Below are 21006 nucleotides of genomic sequence, written 5' to 3' on the forward strand. Positions count from 1 at the left end.
CGTTTACACATGCGTGAATGTGATTTTTTTATGTATTTTTTTATTATTTCTATCGTTGTTTCTACTTGGTGTATCACCGTCAAAACAAAACCAATTAAGCTTTTAAAACAGCACTTTCAACATAAGTTAATAGTTTATGTGTGACCTTTTAAACCAGCCAAGTGGTTAGATCACGCTGGCGTGATAGGCAACTCCAGAAGGGTGGTAAAGCTCAGTGCGATGGCAAATGTGATGAATAAATATCTGTGTGTAGATCAGATAGACTCGGCTTTAGCGAAGATCGGTAGTGTTTGGCGTACGCCATTTAGTGGAATCAATTGAAATGCAGGATTTAGGACAATTTTGTAAATACTCAGCGGGCCGGATTATACAGCCTAACGGGCCGTAGTTTGCGCATCATTGCCTTAGTATAAGCATGTTATGTCTAGTTCACACTACACGATCTTTGCCCTGATTTTCGCTCGCTGACTGGTCGGCGCTAGGTTTGCCGGCTCAAGAGCAACTTGGCGTTCGCTCGGCGATCGAAACTCGGCTCTCAATCACTATGTGTTAACTACTCAACAACTCGATCCGAGCCGCTGGTCCACTAGAGATAAATATCTAGCTTGCTAAATATCTGGATGAGTCGGCCGACTGGCAACGAGTGCGGTGTCGAACAGCCAATGAGAACGCAAGATACGGGGTGAGGTGGGACAGGGGCAGACACTCAAGTTTTGGAGTATTTCTGACCTTATCGGTCTCTACGAAACATAACACCAACATGCATTGCAAAAAATATTTATTAACCTTCAACTCACTATAGAACAGACAATCCTTGTTAGCCACGTAGCACAATCCACTCAGATTCATTTATTTTTTCTCCTTGATTTTATGCTGCACATGCTGCACGACCGTATCGGGGTGTATGATGGTGAAATGTTTATTGAGACACGGATTCAAACCTGAGAAAAACACATTTATTCATTCGTCCACTGTCTGGACGAATGGATCCTGGGCAACTGACCAGGATAAAGCAGTTGCTATAGATGTTAGCTGTTGAAATAGTTGTTAGGTAGAACTGTGGAAGTTCTACCTAGCATCATACAACCCATCTTGAGGTGTATGATGGTGAAATGTTTATTGAGACACGAACACATTCATTCATTCTTCCACTGTCTGGACGAATGGATCCTGGACAACTGACTGGGTAGACAGATACCCAGAGGTACACCAGACTGGGTAGAACTGTGGAAGTGAAGGCAATGCTGGAAGATCTAAAAACCTTAAAGCTGGTATAAAACTGTTAGTATGCTCATCAAAAAAGAAAAATCGAACCCCCAAACAGCAGTAAAGGACCCGTGGGATTGAAAGTGCACCATCCTAACGTGCACATGATTCTGCAAGTCGATTGCAAATGTTGAGGTAAATTTAAGTCAGAGACATTGTGGAAATGAGTGATATGAACTGATTAAGTAAAAATGCGACTCTTTACCAACAATAACTGAGTTTGTTTAAAAAAAGGAGCAGCATTTGATAAAAATAACGTCTTGCCAAGTCTTAGACATGGGTGTAGACGTATTGTGATTTGTAGTTATGTTGTGGCCAGGGTTACTAGAAAACATTTGCACAGATAGATGGTGGAATGGATTCCACTAAATCCCCCTTAGTCTAAGTCAGTCTAGAAACTAAATCATTTCATCATTTAATACTTAACAAAATACAAACTAAAGCTTTTAGAACGTTCCTCATGGTTTTTTAACTGAAACATTGGAAATCTGTGTGTATACCAACATGCTGTGTAGGGCTGCAGCTATCGATTATTTTTGTAATCGAGTATTCTATCCATTAATCCAGCGATTAATCGAGTAATCGGATAAGAAATACTTTTGCTTTAATAAAGAGCAAAAATAAATACATATAAGATTAAATAAGACATGTCTTAAAACAACTTGTACATTTTTATTCCTTGCATACAGGACAGTTTAAAGAGAACATTATTGAAATGCAAAAACAAATACATCAAAAATAAATCAAATTATTTTTAAAATGTATACATGCAACCTAAAACTGAGGCATAAATAATACATAAATATAAGCTAAAATTTCAGCTACAGCTCACGCATAAGTTAAAGCTTTAATATTTTGTTAGGAGGCTTTGTGGCGTTTGTAGGAGGTTCTGTCAGGATTGTATCTGTCAGATGAAGTAGATTTGGCGTTTGTGTGAGTGTACTAGAGGTGGGCGATATGACCTTTAAATAATATCATAATATTTTAGGATATTTTTGCGATAACGATATTCACGAACGAGCGACATATAAGAACACTTTTTCTTACGAACACAAAACATTGTAGTTCTGATCAATTCTGACTAATTACAGTCAGTGTTTATATTTTGTATTATTACAGGCTGTATTTGTATTCATATTGACAACATTTATATTAAACAAACCAGCCGAATCTCACAATCCCATTTATACTGTCCGTTTTACTTCAAATAAATGAGCATCGAAAAAATCCCGAAAACGTTTAATATTTGATCATGCTTTGCTATCATTGCAAAATGAAAGCGCACGGTAAACAGCAGCACTGCGACCCAGATCAACCACACAGCAGTATAAAATCATAACCGCAGCTTACCTTGGAGGCCATCTTGTATATTTCCAGAATATTTCCAGAATATAAAAATATTTATATTAATATTTAACTGTGTTTATCCACCTAACTAATGAAAACCATCTTAGATCATTTAACTTCATTTATTCTCTCGGCTGTCGCGGTTAAAAGCTGAAACTGGTAATTCGTTCACTTATCTGTCAATTATACAGCAACCAATGAAGAGAGAGATTCCGCCCAAAATTTTAATTCGAAGCTCTGATTGGTTTATACATCTGAATCTCTTGAACCGGAGTTGTTTTGCCCACAGAGTGAGCAAAATGAATGAATCTTTACCATAGATAAGAGCACAGTTGTCTGATTCGATTCCAATGAATTTGTCTGAAAAGAGTCGTTTCTGACTCATTGACTCAGTCATTCAGTTTCCATGCTCATACGCGAAGGAAAGCGTTCCGCTTAGCGTTTTTGTGTTTTAAACGTTCTCAGATGGTAACCTGTGTATTCTATGTTCGTTCACTGACACAGTTTTTGGCCTCGCATCATTCTCGGACTCGTACTCACGCCAGTGCTTTTGCTTTAGGTGCTGAAATACATTTGATGTGTTGCCACCTTTTGTCGTCACAGTACTTTTGCACGTTTTGCAAATTACAGTCGTTTGTTTGGAGTCTGACCTTCTGTATCCGAAAACCTTCCACACTAGTGATGTAGCTCCCCTTTAAGGGACTAGTTCAACCTCAGTGCTAACTCCGGTACTACTCTCTGCATTGGTCGCCATTATTTCACTGTTACGCGCTTGAGAGCGAGTGACGCGCGTTTGCTAACAATATCGCGATATGGCAAAAATCATATTGAATTTACAACTATTATCGCGAACTATATTAAATCGCCCACCCCTAGCGTGTACATGTGTGTTTGCCTAAGCCTTCAAAAAAGCTTGTGGTGGTTGCAATGAAGAAAAGTAAACGTATCAACAAGACGCTCTGATGGTGTGGATGTTCAACTGAGTTTTCATTTTTTCCAGCTTGAAATGATCTCAAACTTTCTGTCGTTTTCTCTGTCCAGTCTCCTCTGTTCGCCCCTCGCTATTTTCTCTCTCTCCATTTTGCAGTCTGCGCTATTAGATCTCGGCTGAGTTTCAAATCGCACTTTCATACTGAACAGTACGCAGGAGCGGCGTGTCCAGATACGTAGTATTCATTGAACTGTACGCAAAAGTACCCGGATTAAGTACTATTTAAGGATTTAAGTATGAGATTCGGGATGCAGCCCTCGGCTTGTTCACGTCACCTGCGTAAAACACCGTGAGCTGTATATAGTTGTATGGATTAAACGATGCCTCGATGCTATAATCGCTGATATTTAGCCCTAACGCTGTGCCTACAAATGACCAAAAAATCCCAGAACTAAAAGCATGAGTGTATAAAAATTCCTAAACCAGTCACAGAAATAGACCCCTGGATACTGGATACGAAATGTACTTGCAAGCTGTACTTGCTTGTACCGGCTTGGTAGGGTGTCCAAACTTTTCATTTTAACTTTTCAGCATTTAGCAGACGCTTTTATCCAAAGCGACTTACAGTACTATGACAGTATACAATCTAAGCAATTGAGGGTTAGGGGCCTTGCTCAAGGGCCCAGCAGTGGCAACCTAGCAGAGGTGGGGCTTGACCCAGCAACCTTCTGAATACTAGTCCAGTACCTTAACCACTAGGCTACAGATGAGATGAAATGAAAGTTTGTTGCAGAGGTTTTTTAATTACCCGCATTATTCTGGTCCCCCCCCACCCGGACAAAGCCAATCACGTCTGGGTAGGCGCCCAGCTGGCTGATAGCCAGGCTGGCCTAAGGGACAGCTGTGCCACCCGATCGCTGCAGATGTTGTTTAATTTAAAGGCCAACAAAAAATGTCATTTAGCCGAGGGCGCACAGAATTTTGCATGCAGCTGTGTGCTAATAAAACCGAACTGTGTGCATATTGTCTAATAAAACAATCTAAAGTAGTATGCACTATTCATGTGTCATATCTTAAAGTGCATTTGGTAGTTAAAAGACATAATCCAGTGTATGACTTGCTGTCTGGGTTAGGTAAATTTGAATGAATTTATTTATTAATTTATTTATTTATTTATTTAATTCATGTCAAATACAGTCATGGACAATTTAGTATCTCCAATTCACCTCACTTGCATGTCTTTGGACTGTGGGAGGAAACCAGAGCTCTTGCAGGAAACCCATGCAGACACGGGGAGAATATGCAAACTCTACACAGAAAGGACCTGGACTGCTCCACCTGGGAATCAAACCCAGGACCTTCTTGCTGTGAGGTGACAGTGCTACCCACCAAGCTAGTATTTAACCATACGTGATGTTTGTTTGTTTGTTTATTAGGACGTTAATTTAACATCATGTTTTACACTTTTGGTTACATTAATGACAGGAACGGTAGTTACTCATTACACAAGGTTCATCAGATCACAAGGCTATATCATACACAGTCATGGATAGTTTAGCGTCTCCAATTCACCTCACTTGCATGTCTTTGGACTGTGGGAGGAAACCGGAGCACCCGGAGTAAACTCACACAGACACGGGGAGAACATGCAAACTCCACACAGAAAGGACCTGGACTGCTCCACCCGGGAATCAAACCCAGGATCTTCTTGCTGTGAGGCGAGAAGTGCCGCCCCATAAGTGATGTAACACACGCTGTAATTGTTGGGATTAATAAAATTGGGATTAAATTAAAGTACCTAGTGCTGATTGTGTCAATTAATATTGGTAGTAAATATAGCGCTATCCTAAATAGTGCTATACAACCTAGACCAGTGTTTCCCAACCTTTTTGAGCCACGGCACATATTTCACATTAGAAAAATCACAAGGCACACCACCAAGAAGTTGTCCTGCCCTCTAGTGGAAGAGAATGTAATTGTTCTGCCTGTCACTACACACCTCAGTACCAATCAGGTGAAATTGGATAATCTTCCACGGCACACCTGATGATTTCTCACGGCACACTTATGTGCCGCGGCACAGTGGTTGGGAAACACTGCCCTAGATGTGGGCATGTTAATAAAATAGTCAAGATCCAATCTTCCCTCATTCATTCATTCATCCACTGTCTGTTTTACCATCAATCTATCCAGATCAGGGTTGCAGTGGGTCCGATGTATTGAGCAAAAGGCAGGAATCACAGGGCAGACACACACAGTGCTGCCAGTTAAATTTCGCATTGATTACAAAATACTTTTACTAACTTATAAAGCGCTACATGGTCTGGCTCCACAGTATCTGAGTGAACTTATTAATCACTACAACCCAGCACGTCCACTTCGTTCACAAGATGCAGGGTTACTTATAGTTCCTAAAATTAAAAAGACCAAAGCTGGTGGAAGAGCGTTTTCTTACAAAGCTCCACAACTCTGGAATAATCTTCCTGCCTCTGTTCGGGATTCGGACACAGTCTCAGTGTTTAAGTCTAGACTGAAAACATATTTATTTTCTCAGGCTTTTGATTAGTATAGACAAAGGCGCAGAGCTTGGGGGTTCTTGGTCATAGAAACTTGTGGTGATCAGGGATGTTGGGTTGCTGTTGTCCTGCCTCTCTTGTCCGATCACTCAGGTTTGATGACGGTGGGGAGATGGGCGCTGATGTCCTATGAAAGCCTTCATGACCTTGTTACCTGCTCGCTCTCCCTTTTAGTTATGCTGTAATAATTAGGGCTGCCGGAGTCTAAAACTCTCTGTAAAACTGTTTGTCAACTAGCATTGTACATTATTAACTACATTCTCTGTTGTTTTACTCCAAAGGCATTCTGATGGAAACCTGTTTACCCGCCGAGGTTAAGGATTAAAGTCGAGACTGCAGTGCCAACGATGCTGCTCCTGCCGGATGTGACGGGTATGGAGTAATTGCAACGACAAGAAATCACTACAGACTTTATTGAAGACTAGAGCGGATAACAACTCTATTATTATTTAATTGTTTATTTATCTATTTATTACCAGTTATGACTTTTAGATCATTTAATTCTGTGTTTGTATGATTTGTGTAAATCTTATTTATTTAAAGTATCCTCCAGGCCACCCAAGAAGGATGGGCCCTGCTGAGTCTGGTTCCTCTCAAGGTTTCTTCCTGTAATTTTCAGGGAGTTTTTCCTTGCCACAGTCGCCCTCGGCTTGCTCAACAGGGGTTTTTGTATCTGTTGGTCCTGGATTTTGTAAAGTTGCTTTGAGACAATGTCTATTGTAAAAAGCGCTATATAAATAAAGTTGACTTGACTTGACTTGACACACACATTCACACCCACATACACACTCACATGAAGGGGCAATTTCTAGTAGCTCCAATTGATCCTGACTGTATGTCTTTGGACTTGTGGGAGGAAACCAGGGCAATGAAAGGAAACGTATGTGGACATGGAGAACATGCCAACGTCACACATAAAGGACTCCACACAGAATCGAACCCAGGACCTTTTTGGTGTAAGGCTGCGCCACCGTGCCATACACTCACAGAATTACAAGAGTAGAGTTCAGAAGTCTGAAAGTATTGCAAATCATAAATAACGTCTAAATATTAGGGTTTTTATAGTGACAATTTCATACCGACTACAGAAGAAATGCACTCTGTGTTTAATTATTTATGATTCATATTTCATATAAAATCTGCTTAATCAAAATGTGAAAATATTGTGTCACAACGGTGATTTTAAGTGTGAGGGCAGTAAAAGCACAGACAACCATAAATGGACCACCATAAAAGCCTGACTAATTTCCCTAATCGCTGACTTGAATGCCCCCTGTAAGCTTTGTGACCTAGACAACCCCTCATCTAATAAACTGGTTCAGTTAAAAATCGAGTTCAAATAACCCCTCGTCACGCTGTTTCTATCGGCTGTCTGAAATAACTGACAAGGGTTCACTTCAGAGCGATGGTTCAACACGTTCAACCCAAATCAAAGGCATTCATTTGGGGTGATTAAATGCTGATTTAGTACTCGGACGGTCATTCTAGAATCAATGAGTGCTGTATGAATCTAGCTGAACAGTGGCGTTTTCAGAGCAGCCACGACAAAGCAGCATCCAGTATCCCGTCAGTATCAGATTTTGATAACATCTTCCAGGTCACTGGGCTGAACAGAGACTCTTGCTTGCAGACACGCTTGGTTTCCACGGACCATGTTATATCTGGATTAGTCCGAAGAACTAAAGACTAAAGATTTTATTTATGAATTGACTGAAGTTGTTTGGTCACCAAATACTAAAGTACCTATGTATCTATGAAACCTTGATTTTGCACATTTTAAAATGTGGGATGATTTGCCATAAAGTATTATTTTTTTTTTTTTTTAACCCCTTTTTCTCCCCTTTTAGCGCATCCAATTGTTCAATTAGCATCGTGCTTCCTCTCTGTCTATGCCGAACCCTGCCCTGACGGAGGTGATTGAAGCTAACCCGTATCCCCTCCGAAACACGAGCAGCAGCCAGATGCATCTTTGCCACCCACACATTGACGAGTTTGGCGCCACCTAGCGTTGCATGCGGAGAGACACACCCTAAGGGCACCCTCTCCCATCTCTGTGTAAGCGCCTCCAATCAGCCGGCAGAGAACGCAATCGCATTCTGACAGAGAGAGACCCACATCCGGTTCTTTGTCCAACCCCCCACATGAGCAACCGGCCAATCGTTGCTCATATAGCCACTCGGCTTCGAACCGGTAAAGCAAGGCTGGATTCGATACCACGCTTCTCAGAATCCAGCCCTGGTTGCAGCGCGTTTCTTTTTACCGCTGCGCCACCTGAGCGGCGTCATAAAGTATTTTTAAACCATTTTTATCTTCACATAGGATGCCAATAATTCTAAAGCTGACTGTGTAGTAAAAATTGGTTCACTACACTAATAAACATCAGTGACTATAAAGATTTGTTTGTTTTGTTTTATTAGGATTTTAATGTCATGTTTTACACTTTGATTACATTCATGACAAGAACGCGAGTTACTCATTACACAAGGTTCATCACTCCACACAAGGTTATATCAAACACAGTCATGGACAATTTAGTGTCTCCAATTCACCTCACTTGCATGTCTTTGGAATGTGGGAGGAAAGCGGAACACCCAGAGGAAACCCATGAGGACACGGGGAGAACATTCAAACTCCACACAGAAAGGACCCGGACTGCCCCACCTGGGGATCGAACCCAGGACCGTGACTATAGAGGTAATCAAATACATTTACTATTCCACCTGTTAAAGCTGGCAGGGATGAACATGGGTTCTAATTTAATTTTGACATAAAAATGCCAACATGGAAATGCAAATCAAGAGCTTTGTTTAGTTTATTAATTTACTCATCTGAGACAGATACCCAGAAGTACACCAGACATGCACCTTAGATGAGTGGTATCACTTTTATCTCATATATGAATATATGTATATATAACACAAATTATGACACAAATTAGGTGACTAGCCAAGTTGCCCATGTTGGGCCCTTAAGCAAGGCCCTTAATCTTGGTTGCTTGTATTGTATAGATTACAACTGTATATCACTTGAGGGACAAGCAATGCATTTCTTACATTAACATTAATAACGGCTGAAGTCTTATGATGGATTGGCACCCTGTCCAGGGTATTCCCTGACCAGCATAAATAAGTGGATGATAATACAATAAAATCATCACACACACCAGGGCAAAAACTATATAAATAATGTAACATTTTGAACACCAAAAAACACATTTAATATAAATAATTAATTAATTTTTTAAGTAAATGTTCCCGTTTAAGTCCGCACTACACATAACAACATACTATATATATACTGATCAACCATAACATTAAAACCACCTCCTTGTTTCTACACTAACTGTCCATATTTTCAGTTCCACTTACCACATAGAAGCACTTTGTAGCAGTACAATTATGACTGTAGTTTATCTGTTTCTCTGCATGCTTTGTTAGCCCCCTTTCATGCTGTTCTTCAATGGTCAGGACTCTCCCAGGACCACTACAGAGCAGGTATTATTTAGGTGGTGGATCATTCTCAGCACTGCAGTGACACTGACATGGTGGTGGTGTGTTAGTGTGTGTTGTGCTGGTATGAGTGCTCATGGAATTTTTAAACACCTCACTGTGACTGCTAGACTAAGAATAGTCCACCAACCAAAAATATCTATCCAACAGCGCCCCGTGGGTAGCGTCCTGTGACCACTGATGAAGGTCTCAATCTCAAAGATGACCAATTCAAACAGCAGCAATAGATGAGCGATCGTCTCTGACTTTACGTCTACAAGGTGGACCAACTAGGTAGGAGTGTCTAATAGAGTGGACACGGTATTTAAAAAATCCACTCATACACACCACCACCATGTCAGTGTCCCTGCAGTGCTGAGAATGATCCACCACCTAAATAATACTGCTCTGTGGTGGTCCTGTGGGGGTCCTGACCATTGAAGAACAGGGTGAAAGCAGGCTAAAAAGATATGTAGAGAAACAAATAGATGAAACTACAGTCAGTAATTGTAGAACTGCAAAGTGCTTCTATATGGACTGAGTGTAGAAACAAGGAGGTGGTTTTAATGTTATGGCTGATTAGGGTCATAAAGCAGTGGATGATAAAAAAAACCTGCACTAATCTTTTAAAGGAAAATAACGTATGTATATAAATAATGTAACATTTTGAACACCCAGACACACACTTAATATAAATAATTAATTAATTTATAAAGTAAATGTCTTTGTTTAAGCCCACACGACACATAACAATGTACTATATTTATATATACACACACATACATAAATACAAATATATTAACACATTACAATATATATATTTTGTTTATATTTTCCAAACAGTTCTGCTCTGTTTACCTGAAAGTGGGTGGGCGCGTGAGCGATGCGCGCGCTGTGTAAGCTGAGGCACCTGGCGGCGCACCTTGCTCTGTAAATACCACCGACACCGGAGGACCAGTCCTGTTTCCTCCCCAAAACCAGTCCGCAAAGGGCGACCAAAATAATCCGAACGAGCACAGTACCGGCCATGTTAGCTAACTTTGAAGTAAAACGCGGTGGAGTTAAGAGTTCAGGCAGCTCCGCTCCGCCACAGAGGAAAAGTGGATTTGACCGGAGCGACGGATGAAGCGAGACTAAACTTCAATCAGATAACAGGGGGCGGAGTCACAGGGGGAACCTGGTCACGCGATTGGTGGAGAGGAGCGCAGGGAGACGCGCAGGTGCTGTATGTGTTTGCCTAGCAAATGTGGCGGAAAATAAGCGAGCGCATGCACAGCGGGGGATCGCATAAATATTTCTCTCTCAATTTCTCTCTCTCTCTCTCTTACAGATTGCTTCAGCCTAGTCGGTGGGTCCGGTGCCACCCAGAAACACTGTGTGCAAGCCAGAAGAAGTACTTTTCCTGTCTGTTAGAACAGCGCAGTCTCTTCAGGACCCCCCCCCCCCCCCCCCAATAAATAAATAAATTAATTAATTAATTAATTAATTAATACATAAATAAATAAATAAATAAATAAAAATCTGATCTACTTTTACTTTTTATTATATCTGGGTTTCAGTAGATTTGTGCTCTTGGACTGTTCTCTCATAATACAGCAATAAAATGTTTACTGATGCAGAATGTAAACATGCTGTATATGTAAATATAAGAATACATATTTTTTAATAAACAAACGAAAATCGCATTCTGTATCATCCACCAGCCAGGATCGAACCTCGAGACCCATGTTGTTGTGCGGCACCCACTTTACCAGCTGCGCCATCTAGCGGATGCTTTTCATAAAACTGACTGCAACGTATACTATAGCTTATAGGCGCTGTACTGTATATCAAGAACAAAGGTTACAGCAGGGGTCACCAACCTTTTTAAAACTGAGGGCTACTTCAAGAGTAATATGAAGGGCTACTTGTTTGATACAAACTTCCTGAATAACAAAGTTGCACGGTTCACAAGATGCAGGGTTACTTATAGTTCCAAGAATTAAAACGATCACGGCTGGTGGAAGAGCATTTTCTTACACAGCTCCACAACTTTGGAATAATCTTCCTGCCTCTGTTCGGGATTCGGACACAGTCTCAGTGTTTAAGTCTAGACTGAAAACATATTTATTTTCTCAGGCTTTTGATTAGTGTAGACAAAGGCGCAGAGCTTGGGGGGAAACTTGTGATCAGGGATGTTGGGTTGCTGTCGTTCTGCCTCTCTTGTCCGATCGCTCAGGTTTGATGATGGTGGGGAGGTGGGCGCTGATGTCCTGTGAAAGCCTTCATGACCTTGTTACCTGCTCGCTCTCCCTTTTAGTTATGCTGTAATAATTAGGAGTGCCGGAGTGTAAAACTCTCTGTAAAACTGATATTTTTCTTAACTCGCATTTTACATTTTTAACTCCAGTTTCTGTTGTTTTTTCCCGAGGTGGTTCTGATGGAAACCTGTTTACCTGCCCGAGGTTAAGGAATGAAGTCGAGACTGCCGTGCCAACAATGCTGCTCCTGCTGGATGAGACGGGCACTGGCGTGTTTGCACCAAGAATGTCAAGAACTCACTACAGACTTTATCACAGACTGGACTGAATAATAACTTTATTATTATTTATTTATTTATTATTGCTAGTTATAACTTTTAGTTCATTTTAATTCTGTGTTTGTATGATTTGTGTAAATCTTATTTATTTAAAGTATCCTCCAGGCCACCCAAGAAGGATGGGCCCTGCTGAGTCTGGTTCCTCTCAAGGTTTCTTCCTGTAATTTTAAGGGAGCTTTTCCTTGCCACTGTCGCCCTCGGCTTGCTCAACAGGGGTTTTTGTATCTGTTGGTCCTGGATTTTGTAAAGTTGCTTTGAGACAATGTCTATTGTAAAAAGCGCTATATAAATAAATTTGACTTGACTTGACCTTAAATGATATTATTATTATTAATAATAATAATAACAATAAATATTCACATATGTGAATCGTTCTCAGCACTGCAGTAACACTGACATGGTGGTGGTGTGTTAGTGTGTGTTGTGCTGGTATGAGTGGATAAGACACAATAATGCTGATGAAGTGTTTAATCACCTCACTGTCACTGCTGGACTGAGAATAGTCCACCAACCAAAAACATCCAGCCAACAGCGTCCCGTGGGCAGCGTCCTGTGACCACTGATGAAGGTCTAGAAGATGACCAACTCAAACAGCAGCAATAGATGAGTGATCGTCTCTGACTTTACATCTACAAGGTGAAGCAACTAGGTAGGAGTGTCTAATAGAGTGGACAGTGAGTGGACACGGTATTTAAAAACTCCAGCAGCGCTGCTGTGTCTGTCTTTTCTTCCAAATGTTCAAATGACAGTATTGTAATTGAAAACATTTATTTGCAGTCTGTAGCTTCATTGTCCCCAGTGTCTGCTAGGTGACCTTGCTCTTATAAAATGCTGTCTGTAAAATGTTAAGGATGGAAGCAACCTGACGCTCACTACATCTCTCTGCCAGTAAAGCCAGAATTGAAGCTTCTTTTCCTCACTCAAAAATTTTCCCTATTTTTTTGGCAGTGATTTTATACTTTTCCTCTGTATGTCAGATTTGGTTCAGTTGATCATTTAATCAGTCCTGTATTAAGTACAATGTGGTGTTTCTTTGTTGGAATTCAACAGCCAATGGCATGCCGTTGCCAGGACAGGCATTGGTCCTGCTGTAACTATATGTGACTGTGTATTTACAGTATATGTTTTCACTAGGGTTATGTTTATTTTCTGCTACGTAGAGCCTAACAATGTCAAAGTAGGATGTGACAGCATGAACACAGTGAAAACTACGTAGAGGTTTTACATCTATGCAACGCTGCACAAATGCATTTTGACTAAATTGGTGCCAATTTTCATACACACTATAACCACTTTTAAGAAAGGGTTTTTTTTCTATTTATTTATGCATTTTCTTCCTTTTTCTCCCAATTTAGCATAGTCAATTTGTCTTCCACTCCTGTGGATCCCTGATAGTGTGCGAGGAGGGTATATTACTGCTCATAGGCCCTCCGACGCATGCGCAGTCCTAGCAGGCCCCAACTTTAAGCCCGTGCGTCTGCACAGGCGCCTCAGTCTTCTAACCAGGGTCCTTGCACAGCGTTTCAAGACCCCACTCACATAGTCCAGTCATCCCCCCTAGCAGACACGATAGCCAATTAGAGTCTGCCGCAGGCACTGACAATTATGCCAGAGGGTGACCAGCCGACCGGTGGCAACGTTGATTTTCAAACCGAGGAGTTCAGAATCTCGGCGCTGGTGTGGTAGCGCCACCTGGGGTCCTGGACCCCTTCTTTAAGCCTGTGCTTCTGCACAGGCACCTCGGTCTGCTAACCAGGGTCCTTGCACAGCGTTTAAAGACCCCTTCCCACCCAGCACACACGATGGCCAATTTTGTGTCTGTTGCGGGCACTGCCAATTGTGCCTGCTAGATGGCGCCCAGCTGACTGGTAGCAGAGCCGAGATTCGAACCGTGGAATATCCCATGGCGCCACCTGGGTGCCAAAAAAGCTTTTTTATCTTGACATTGTTAGACAGGTGGCAAATGAAAAAAAAATAATGAGCTCTTGTGGGGTGTTCCCGGTCTGCAGTGGTCAGTATCTATCAAAAGTGGTCCAAGTAAGGAACAGTGGTAAACCGGCGACAGGGTCATGGGCGGCCAAGGCTCATTGATGCACGTGGGGAGCGAAGGCTGGATCCAACAGACGAGCTACTGTAGGTCAAATTGCTGAAGAAGTTAATGCTGGTTCTGATAGATAGGTTTTCCGATTAATAGTCCAAAGCTCTACCCACTAGGATACCACTGTCCCAAATAAGGTGTTGCACTGGTACCCATTGGCTGTTGAATTCCAACAAAGAAACACCACATTGTACTTATTACTGAACTGATTAAATGATCAACTGAACCAAATCTGACGTGCAGAGGAAAAGTATAAAACCACTGCCAAAATAATGTGGAGAATTTTTGAGTGAGGAAAAGAAGCTTCAATTCTGGCTTTACTGGCAGAGAGATGTAGTGAGCGTCAGGTTGCTTCCATCCTTAACATTTTACAGACAGCATTTTATAAGAGCAAGGTCACCTAGCAGACACTGGGGACAATGAAGCTACAGACTGCAAATAAATGTTTTCAATTACAATACTGTCATTTGAACATTAGAGCTAATTCCCCTTATAGCTAACAGGTGTATAAAACCAATGATGTAAATGACAGTTTGACTAGTTTTGAGATTGATTGGAATGTTGATTGCTAGCTAGGCCTCCTTGACCTCGTCTTGTGAAAAATCGAGCCTTCCTAGAAAAGTGTTTGTGGAGGGTAGCCACAAAGAAAAAAGCCATCTCTATATACACCGATCAGCCATAACATTAAAACCACCTTCTTGTTTCTACACTTACTGTCCATTTTATCAGCTCCACTTACCATATAGAAGCACTTTGTAGTACTACAATTACTGACTGTAGTCCATCTGTTTCTCTGCATGCATTGTTAGCCCCCTTTCATGCTGTTCTTCAATGGTCAGGACTCTCCCAGGACCACCACAGAGCAGGTATTATTTGGGTGGTGGATAATTCTCAGCACTGCAGTGACAATGACAGGGTGGTGGTGTGTTAGTGTGTGTTGTGCTGAGTTTTTAAACACCTTACTGTCACTGCTGGACTGAGAATAGTCCACCAACCAAAAATATCCAGCCAACAGCGCCCCGTAAGCAGCGTCCTGTGACCACTGATGAAGGTCTAGAAGATGACCGACTCAAACAGCAGCGATAGATGAGCGATCGTCTCTGACTTTACATCTACAAGGTGGACCAACTAGGTAGGAGTGTCTAATAGAGTGGACAGTGAGTGGACACGGTATTTGAAAACTCCAGCAGTGCTGCTGTGTTTGATCCACTCATACCAGCACAACACACACTAACACACCACCACCATGTCAGTGTCACTGCAGTGCTGAGAATGATCCACCACCTAAATAATACCTGCTCTGTGGTGGTTCTGTGGTGGTCCTGTGGGGGTCCTGACCATTGAACAACAGGGTGAAAGCAGGTTAAAAAGTATGCAGAGAAACAGATGGACAACAGTCAGTAATCATAGAACTACAAAGTGATTCTATATGGTAAGTGGAGCTGATCAAATGGACAGTGAGTGTAGAAACAAGGAGGTGGTTTTAATGTTTTGGTTGATCAGTGTAAATAGCTTAGGCCATACAGTTTTAAAGCTTAGATCATTGGTCACTTGTTGTTGTAGGAAATTCTATAATGAATGACATTTAACTGTGTGGTAGGGCCTCTTAATCCCTTGTTAGTGATCATGATACATGCTACAGCTGGTGAACTTCTATGCCTATATAAATACAGCTAGCCTACCGCAACATTAACCAGGATAAAGCAGTGGTAAAACTGACAATGAATGAATGACTGCACCTATTAAACATACATGAAACTGTGGTTTCTGGCCAAAGTTAGGGAAAACCAAAACTGTCACCTAATCCTGAGAGGGGTAACAGATCTGCCATTATAAGCTGCTAAAACAAGGATGACGCAGTCCACAGTGAAGCATGCTTTGCATCGAATGCTTCTAAGGCTATGGTGTAAATCTCACTGATAATGAACAGGGTCACCCATGTTCCAGTGTCTTTTAATTTATTGCAGTCATCAGATGTAATAACAAGCCATATGTTCAGCCCAAATAGCTGATCGCTCATCACCCTGTTCACATCGGAAGCGTCATCATTGTCTGTACACATTTCAGGGGCATAACTACCGGGGGGGCAGGTGCACTGGGGCCCATGGCGGAGGGGGGCCCTCCACAACATGAACTCAACCCCCCACCACACTGACCCCCAGCCCCCCCATTGGCTGCACTCGCCAGGTCGTTATTGTTATATTACAATATTGTAGCGGCGATATGTGAGTGACATTCAGCTCAGCCGATCAGAATGCAGCACCTGGTTTATGCATGTGCGGTCAGACGTTCTGCAGTTAGTTAGTTTTGTATATGAGACTCGCCGTATTGCCCCAGCATTAAACACAATAGGTAGTTCAGGTGCTGGAGCTAGGCAGTCTAAATGAGTCAAGTCCATGAGCTCAGGGCAGTGGTAGCTCAGCGGTTAAGATACTGGACTAGCAATCATAAAGTTGCTGCTTTAAGCCCCACCATCGCCAAGTTGGCCCCTGAGCAAGGTCCTTAACCCTCAATTGCTTAAAATGTATTCAGTAATGATTGTAAGTCGCTTTGGATAAAAGCGTCTGCTAAATGCCACAAATTTTAATGACACCAAGGGAAAAAAATAAAATAAATAAACAAATGCCATTGAAATACAGTCGTACTTTACTGGCTAGTATCTACAGAGTGTAGAAAAAACAGTTTGATTACTAATCAGATTCCCTTCCACACAGTTTTTTTTTTTTTACCACAGATCAGACATGTACCCCCAGTCACTGTTGGATCCTTGAGCAAGGCCCTTAACCCTGTCTGCTCCAGGGGCACCACACGATGGCTGACACTGCGCTCTGACCCCAGCTTCCAAACAAGCTGGGATATGCGAAGAAAGAATTTCATTGTACTATACATCTGTATATGTATATATGACAAATAAACTATATCTTCTTCTTAAAAACAATCCTGGAGGGAAATAGCTCATGTATAAAATTTATCCCTGAGTAGTTCATCACTGTCTGTGAATTCAACATGACAAGGAAACTGTGTTTGTTCTTTGAGATCACTGTCATCTATTTGTGGATGTTTGACACCTTAACAATGTGGTTCTCTTCCATCTTAAGTAGGAACTATTATCTAGGAATCAAAAACGGAGATAATGCACATACCGCTCCGCTCAATGCTCAATTCCTATTGGTAACCCCACCCACATCGCATCCAGTGTTGCCACTCTCCATTTCATGAATTCCCAAGATGATGCCACAAAAATCCTAAGTAACTAAAAAAAAGGAAAAAGCACAATACTGTGTCCAAAATACTGTGTCCACTCACTGTCCACTCTTAGACACTCCTACCTAGTTGGTCCACCTTGTAGATGTAAAGTCAGAGACGATCGCTCATCTATTGCTGCTGTTTGTGTTGGTCATCTTCTAGACCTTCATCAGTGGTCACAGGACTCTGCCCACAGGGTGCTGTTGGCTGGATATTTTTGGTTGGTGGACTATTCTCAGTCCAGCAGTGACAGTGAGGTGATTAAAAACACCATGTCACTGTGTCACTGTAGTGCTGAGAATGATCCACCACCTAAATAATACAATACCTGCTCTGTGGGGGTCCTGACCATTGAAGAACAGCATAAAAGAGGCTACCAAAGCATGCAGAGAATCAGATGGACCACAGTCAGTAATTGTAGAACTACAAAGTGCTTCTATATGGTAAGTGGAGCTGATAAAATGGATAGTGAGTGTAGAAACAAGGGAGTGGTTTTAATGTTATGTCTGATTGGTATATATATTATATTATAAGGAGTTGACATAATAAAATTTGCTCGGCCTGGCATGTTTTTAGATAACCCACAAAAACTTATAAAACTGCTTAAATATGTGAACTTTTTTCTGGCAAAGATGAACATATTACAGTCAAAGCCAAAAACACTTTCCAAAATCATTAAAGTTCCAAGTAGGCCATGACACATGTACCTTACAAAAGAAAGGGGTAAAGGGTAAACACATTAATACTGCGAGAAGGCCTGCATGTTGGAGAGTTTGCGTTCACCCTGAGCACAATAAGTGTGTTAAATGTCTGCTATGAGGTACAGCGAATTTGTTTATTTGAGTTGTTAAAAGACTAAGTGCCTGTGGTAAGCATCGCTGCCAACCAGTGCGTGCATTTTCCATTGAGCCACAGCTGTGGTACTGAAACACAGCTCTGTATAAGTGTGTGTCAAGACAGAAACCCCAGCAGCCTTCCTGGCCCAGTCCCAAAATCTAAGCCTGGAGTAGAAGAAGGCAGGCAGGAAGCATCCAGGGAACCCCACAACTATTAACAGCTTTTCGCCAGTAGCTTAAAAACAACAACTGGTTTTATGTGCGAGGCAATTAAAACAACCACTACCATACGGCTCAGGGTCTCTCCCGATGGCCTGGCACCGTTCCCTCGCCCAAGGAATGGAGCGAAACATGAGGTGTAGGAAACACTGAACGAAATCCACCACGTTTTTCGCTCTGGCATGCGGGCTGGCGTAATGGATTCGCGGCTGACGGAGGGATAGACCCCGGGGTGTTAACGAGACCTGCCGTTTCACAAAGTAGCTGAGCATCCTGATGGCCGGGGCAGCTGTTCCATCATCGGTTTAGCACCTTGTTTCCGAATGGTCACGCCCCATCGGGCCGATGTGACCTCACTCCCCTGGGACTGTGGGTGGCTGATTACCATGATGAAGACCATCCTCAAAGGAGTCGATGGAAAATAGTAGAGGTTAAAGGTTTACATGTATTTATGCAGATGTTCTTTTTCTATCACTATATGGTCAAATGTATGTGAACACCTGACAATTAGCTTGTTGGACATTTAATTTCAAAACCACAAATGGCAATATGGATATATGGATAGCCATATAGTATACATCTTTGTCCAAAAGAATCTTTTGGATATGATTAAAATACACATATATCAGTTTAGATAATACATTCCTTGATAGTGATTAAAAGTACACTGATCAGCCATAACATTAAAACCACCTCCTTGTTTCTACACTCACTGTCTATTTTAGGACCACCACAGAGTAGGTATTATTTGGGTGGTGGATCATTCTCAGCACTGCAGTGACACTGACATGGTGGTGGTGTGTTAGTGTGTGTTGTGCTGGTATGAGTGGATAAGACACAGCAGAGTTTCTTACTTTGACTTTTATTTGATTGCAGACAGGATGAACCTGAGATATTTCATGTTTTATCTGCTCAACTTCATTTCATTTATTCATAAACATCCATTCCTGCATTTCAGGCCTGCAACACATTCCAAAAAAAGTTGGGACAGTAAAGCATTTACCACTTTGTAATGTTGCAGTTTCTTTTCACCACACTTGAAAGACGCTTTAGCACCGAGGAGACCAAGTGATTTAGTGTTTCAGCTTTTATTTTGTCTCATTTGTCCTGCAAACAGTACGGTGTCGCATCTTTCGTTTCAAAATTCTCCACACATTCTCTATTGGGGACAGGTCAGGACTGCAGGCAGGCCAGTCCAGTACCCGTACCCTCTTCTTCCACAGCCATGCCTGTAATGTGTGGTTTTGCATTGTCTTGTTGAAAAATGCATGGACGTCCCTGGAAAAGATGACATCTTGAAGGCAGCACATGTTGCTCTAAGATCTCAATGTACTTTTCTGCATTAATGCTGCCATCACAGAAGTGTAAATGACCTTTGCCAGGGGCACTGACACACCCCATACCATGACAGACCCTGGCTTTTGGACTTGTTCCTGATAACAGTCTGGATGGTCCTTTTCGTTTTTGGTCCAGAGAACACAACGTTTATTTTTTCCAAAAAAAGACCTGGAATGCTGATTTATCTGACCACAATACATGTTTCCACTGTGTGATGGTCCATCCTAGATGCCTCTGAGCCCCGAGAAGTCGCACCGCTTCTGGACATGGTTAACATAAGGCTTCTTTTTTGCACAGTAAACTTTTAAGTGGCATTTGTGCATGTAACTCTGTATTGTAGTGCTTGACAAAGGTTTGCCAAAGTAATCCCTCACCCATGTGGTTATATCAGCTATTGCTGAGTGGCGGTTCTTGATGCAGTGCCGTCTGAGGGATTGAAGAGCACATGCGTTCAGCTTAAACTTGCGTCCTTGGCTTTTTTACGCACTGAAATTCCTCCAGATTCCTTGAATGGTTTAATGATATTATGCACTGTAGAGGGAGAAATATGCAAATCCCTTCCAATCTTTCTTTGAGGTACATTGTTTTTCAACATTTCAATTATTTTCTCACACATTTGTTGACAAACTGGAGATCCTCTGATTATCTTTGCTCATCAAAGACTCAGCCTTTCCTGGATGCTGCTTTTGTACCAAACCATGATTACAATCACCTGTTGACATTTAATGTCTTGCAGGCCTGAAATGCAGGAATGGATGTTTATTAATAAATGAAATAAAGTTGAGAAGATAAAACATGAAATATCTTAGGTTCATCCTGTCTGCAATCAAATAAAAGTCAGTGTAAAAGTACGGAACACTGCATTTTTCATTTTATTTGCATTTTCCATTCTGTCCCAACTTTTTTGGATTTGGGGTTGTATATTTTATGTTGATTCCATCACAAATAAGAAATATTGCAATCCCAAGACAGCCATGAAATAAACTTTTGACTTTAACTGTACAGGTCTGTTAGATTTAGTGCTTCATTCTCATGAGGTAAATGCAGTTCCTTAGAATGTCAATTGTGTCTCGTTCTGGCACA

General features: G+C 41.6%; 1 protein-coding gene across 1 annotated transcript in view; it reads right to left on the reverse strand.

Annotated features, from left to right (window-relative positions):
• Nucleotides 1-10637, reverse strand: part of anos1a (anosmin 1a) — a 58185-nt gene extending 47548 nt beyond the window's left edge. Inside the window, exon 1 of the mRNA XM_063010852.1 lies at nucleotides 10467-10637. Within this exon, the coding sequence (XP_062866922.1) occupies nucleotides 10467-10637 (171 nt within the window). The remainder of the gene's footprint in view (nucleotides 1-10466) is intronic.
• Nucleotides 10638-21006: the final 10369 nt, after the last annotated feature.

The sequence above is a fragment of the Trichomycterus rosablanca genome, chromosome 15 (genome assembly GCF_030014385.1).
Source record: "Trichomycterus rosablanca isolate fTriRos1 chromosome 15, fTriRos1.hap1, whole genome shotgun sequence".
NCBI classification, from domain to species: domain Eukaryota; kingdom Metazoa; phylum Chordata; class Actinopteri; order Siluriformes; family Trichomycteridae; genus Trichomycterus; species Trichomycterus rosablanca.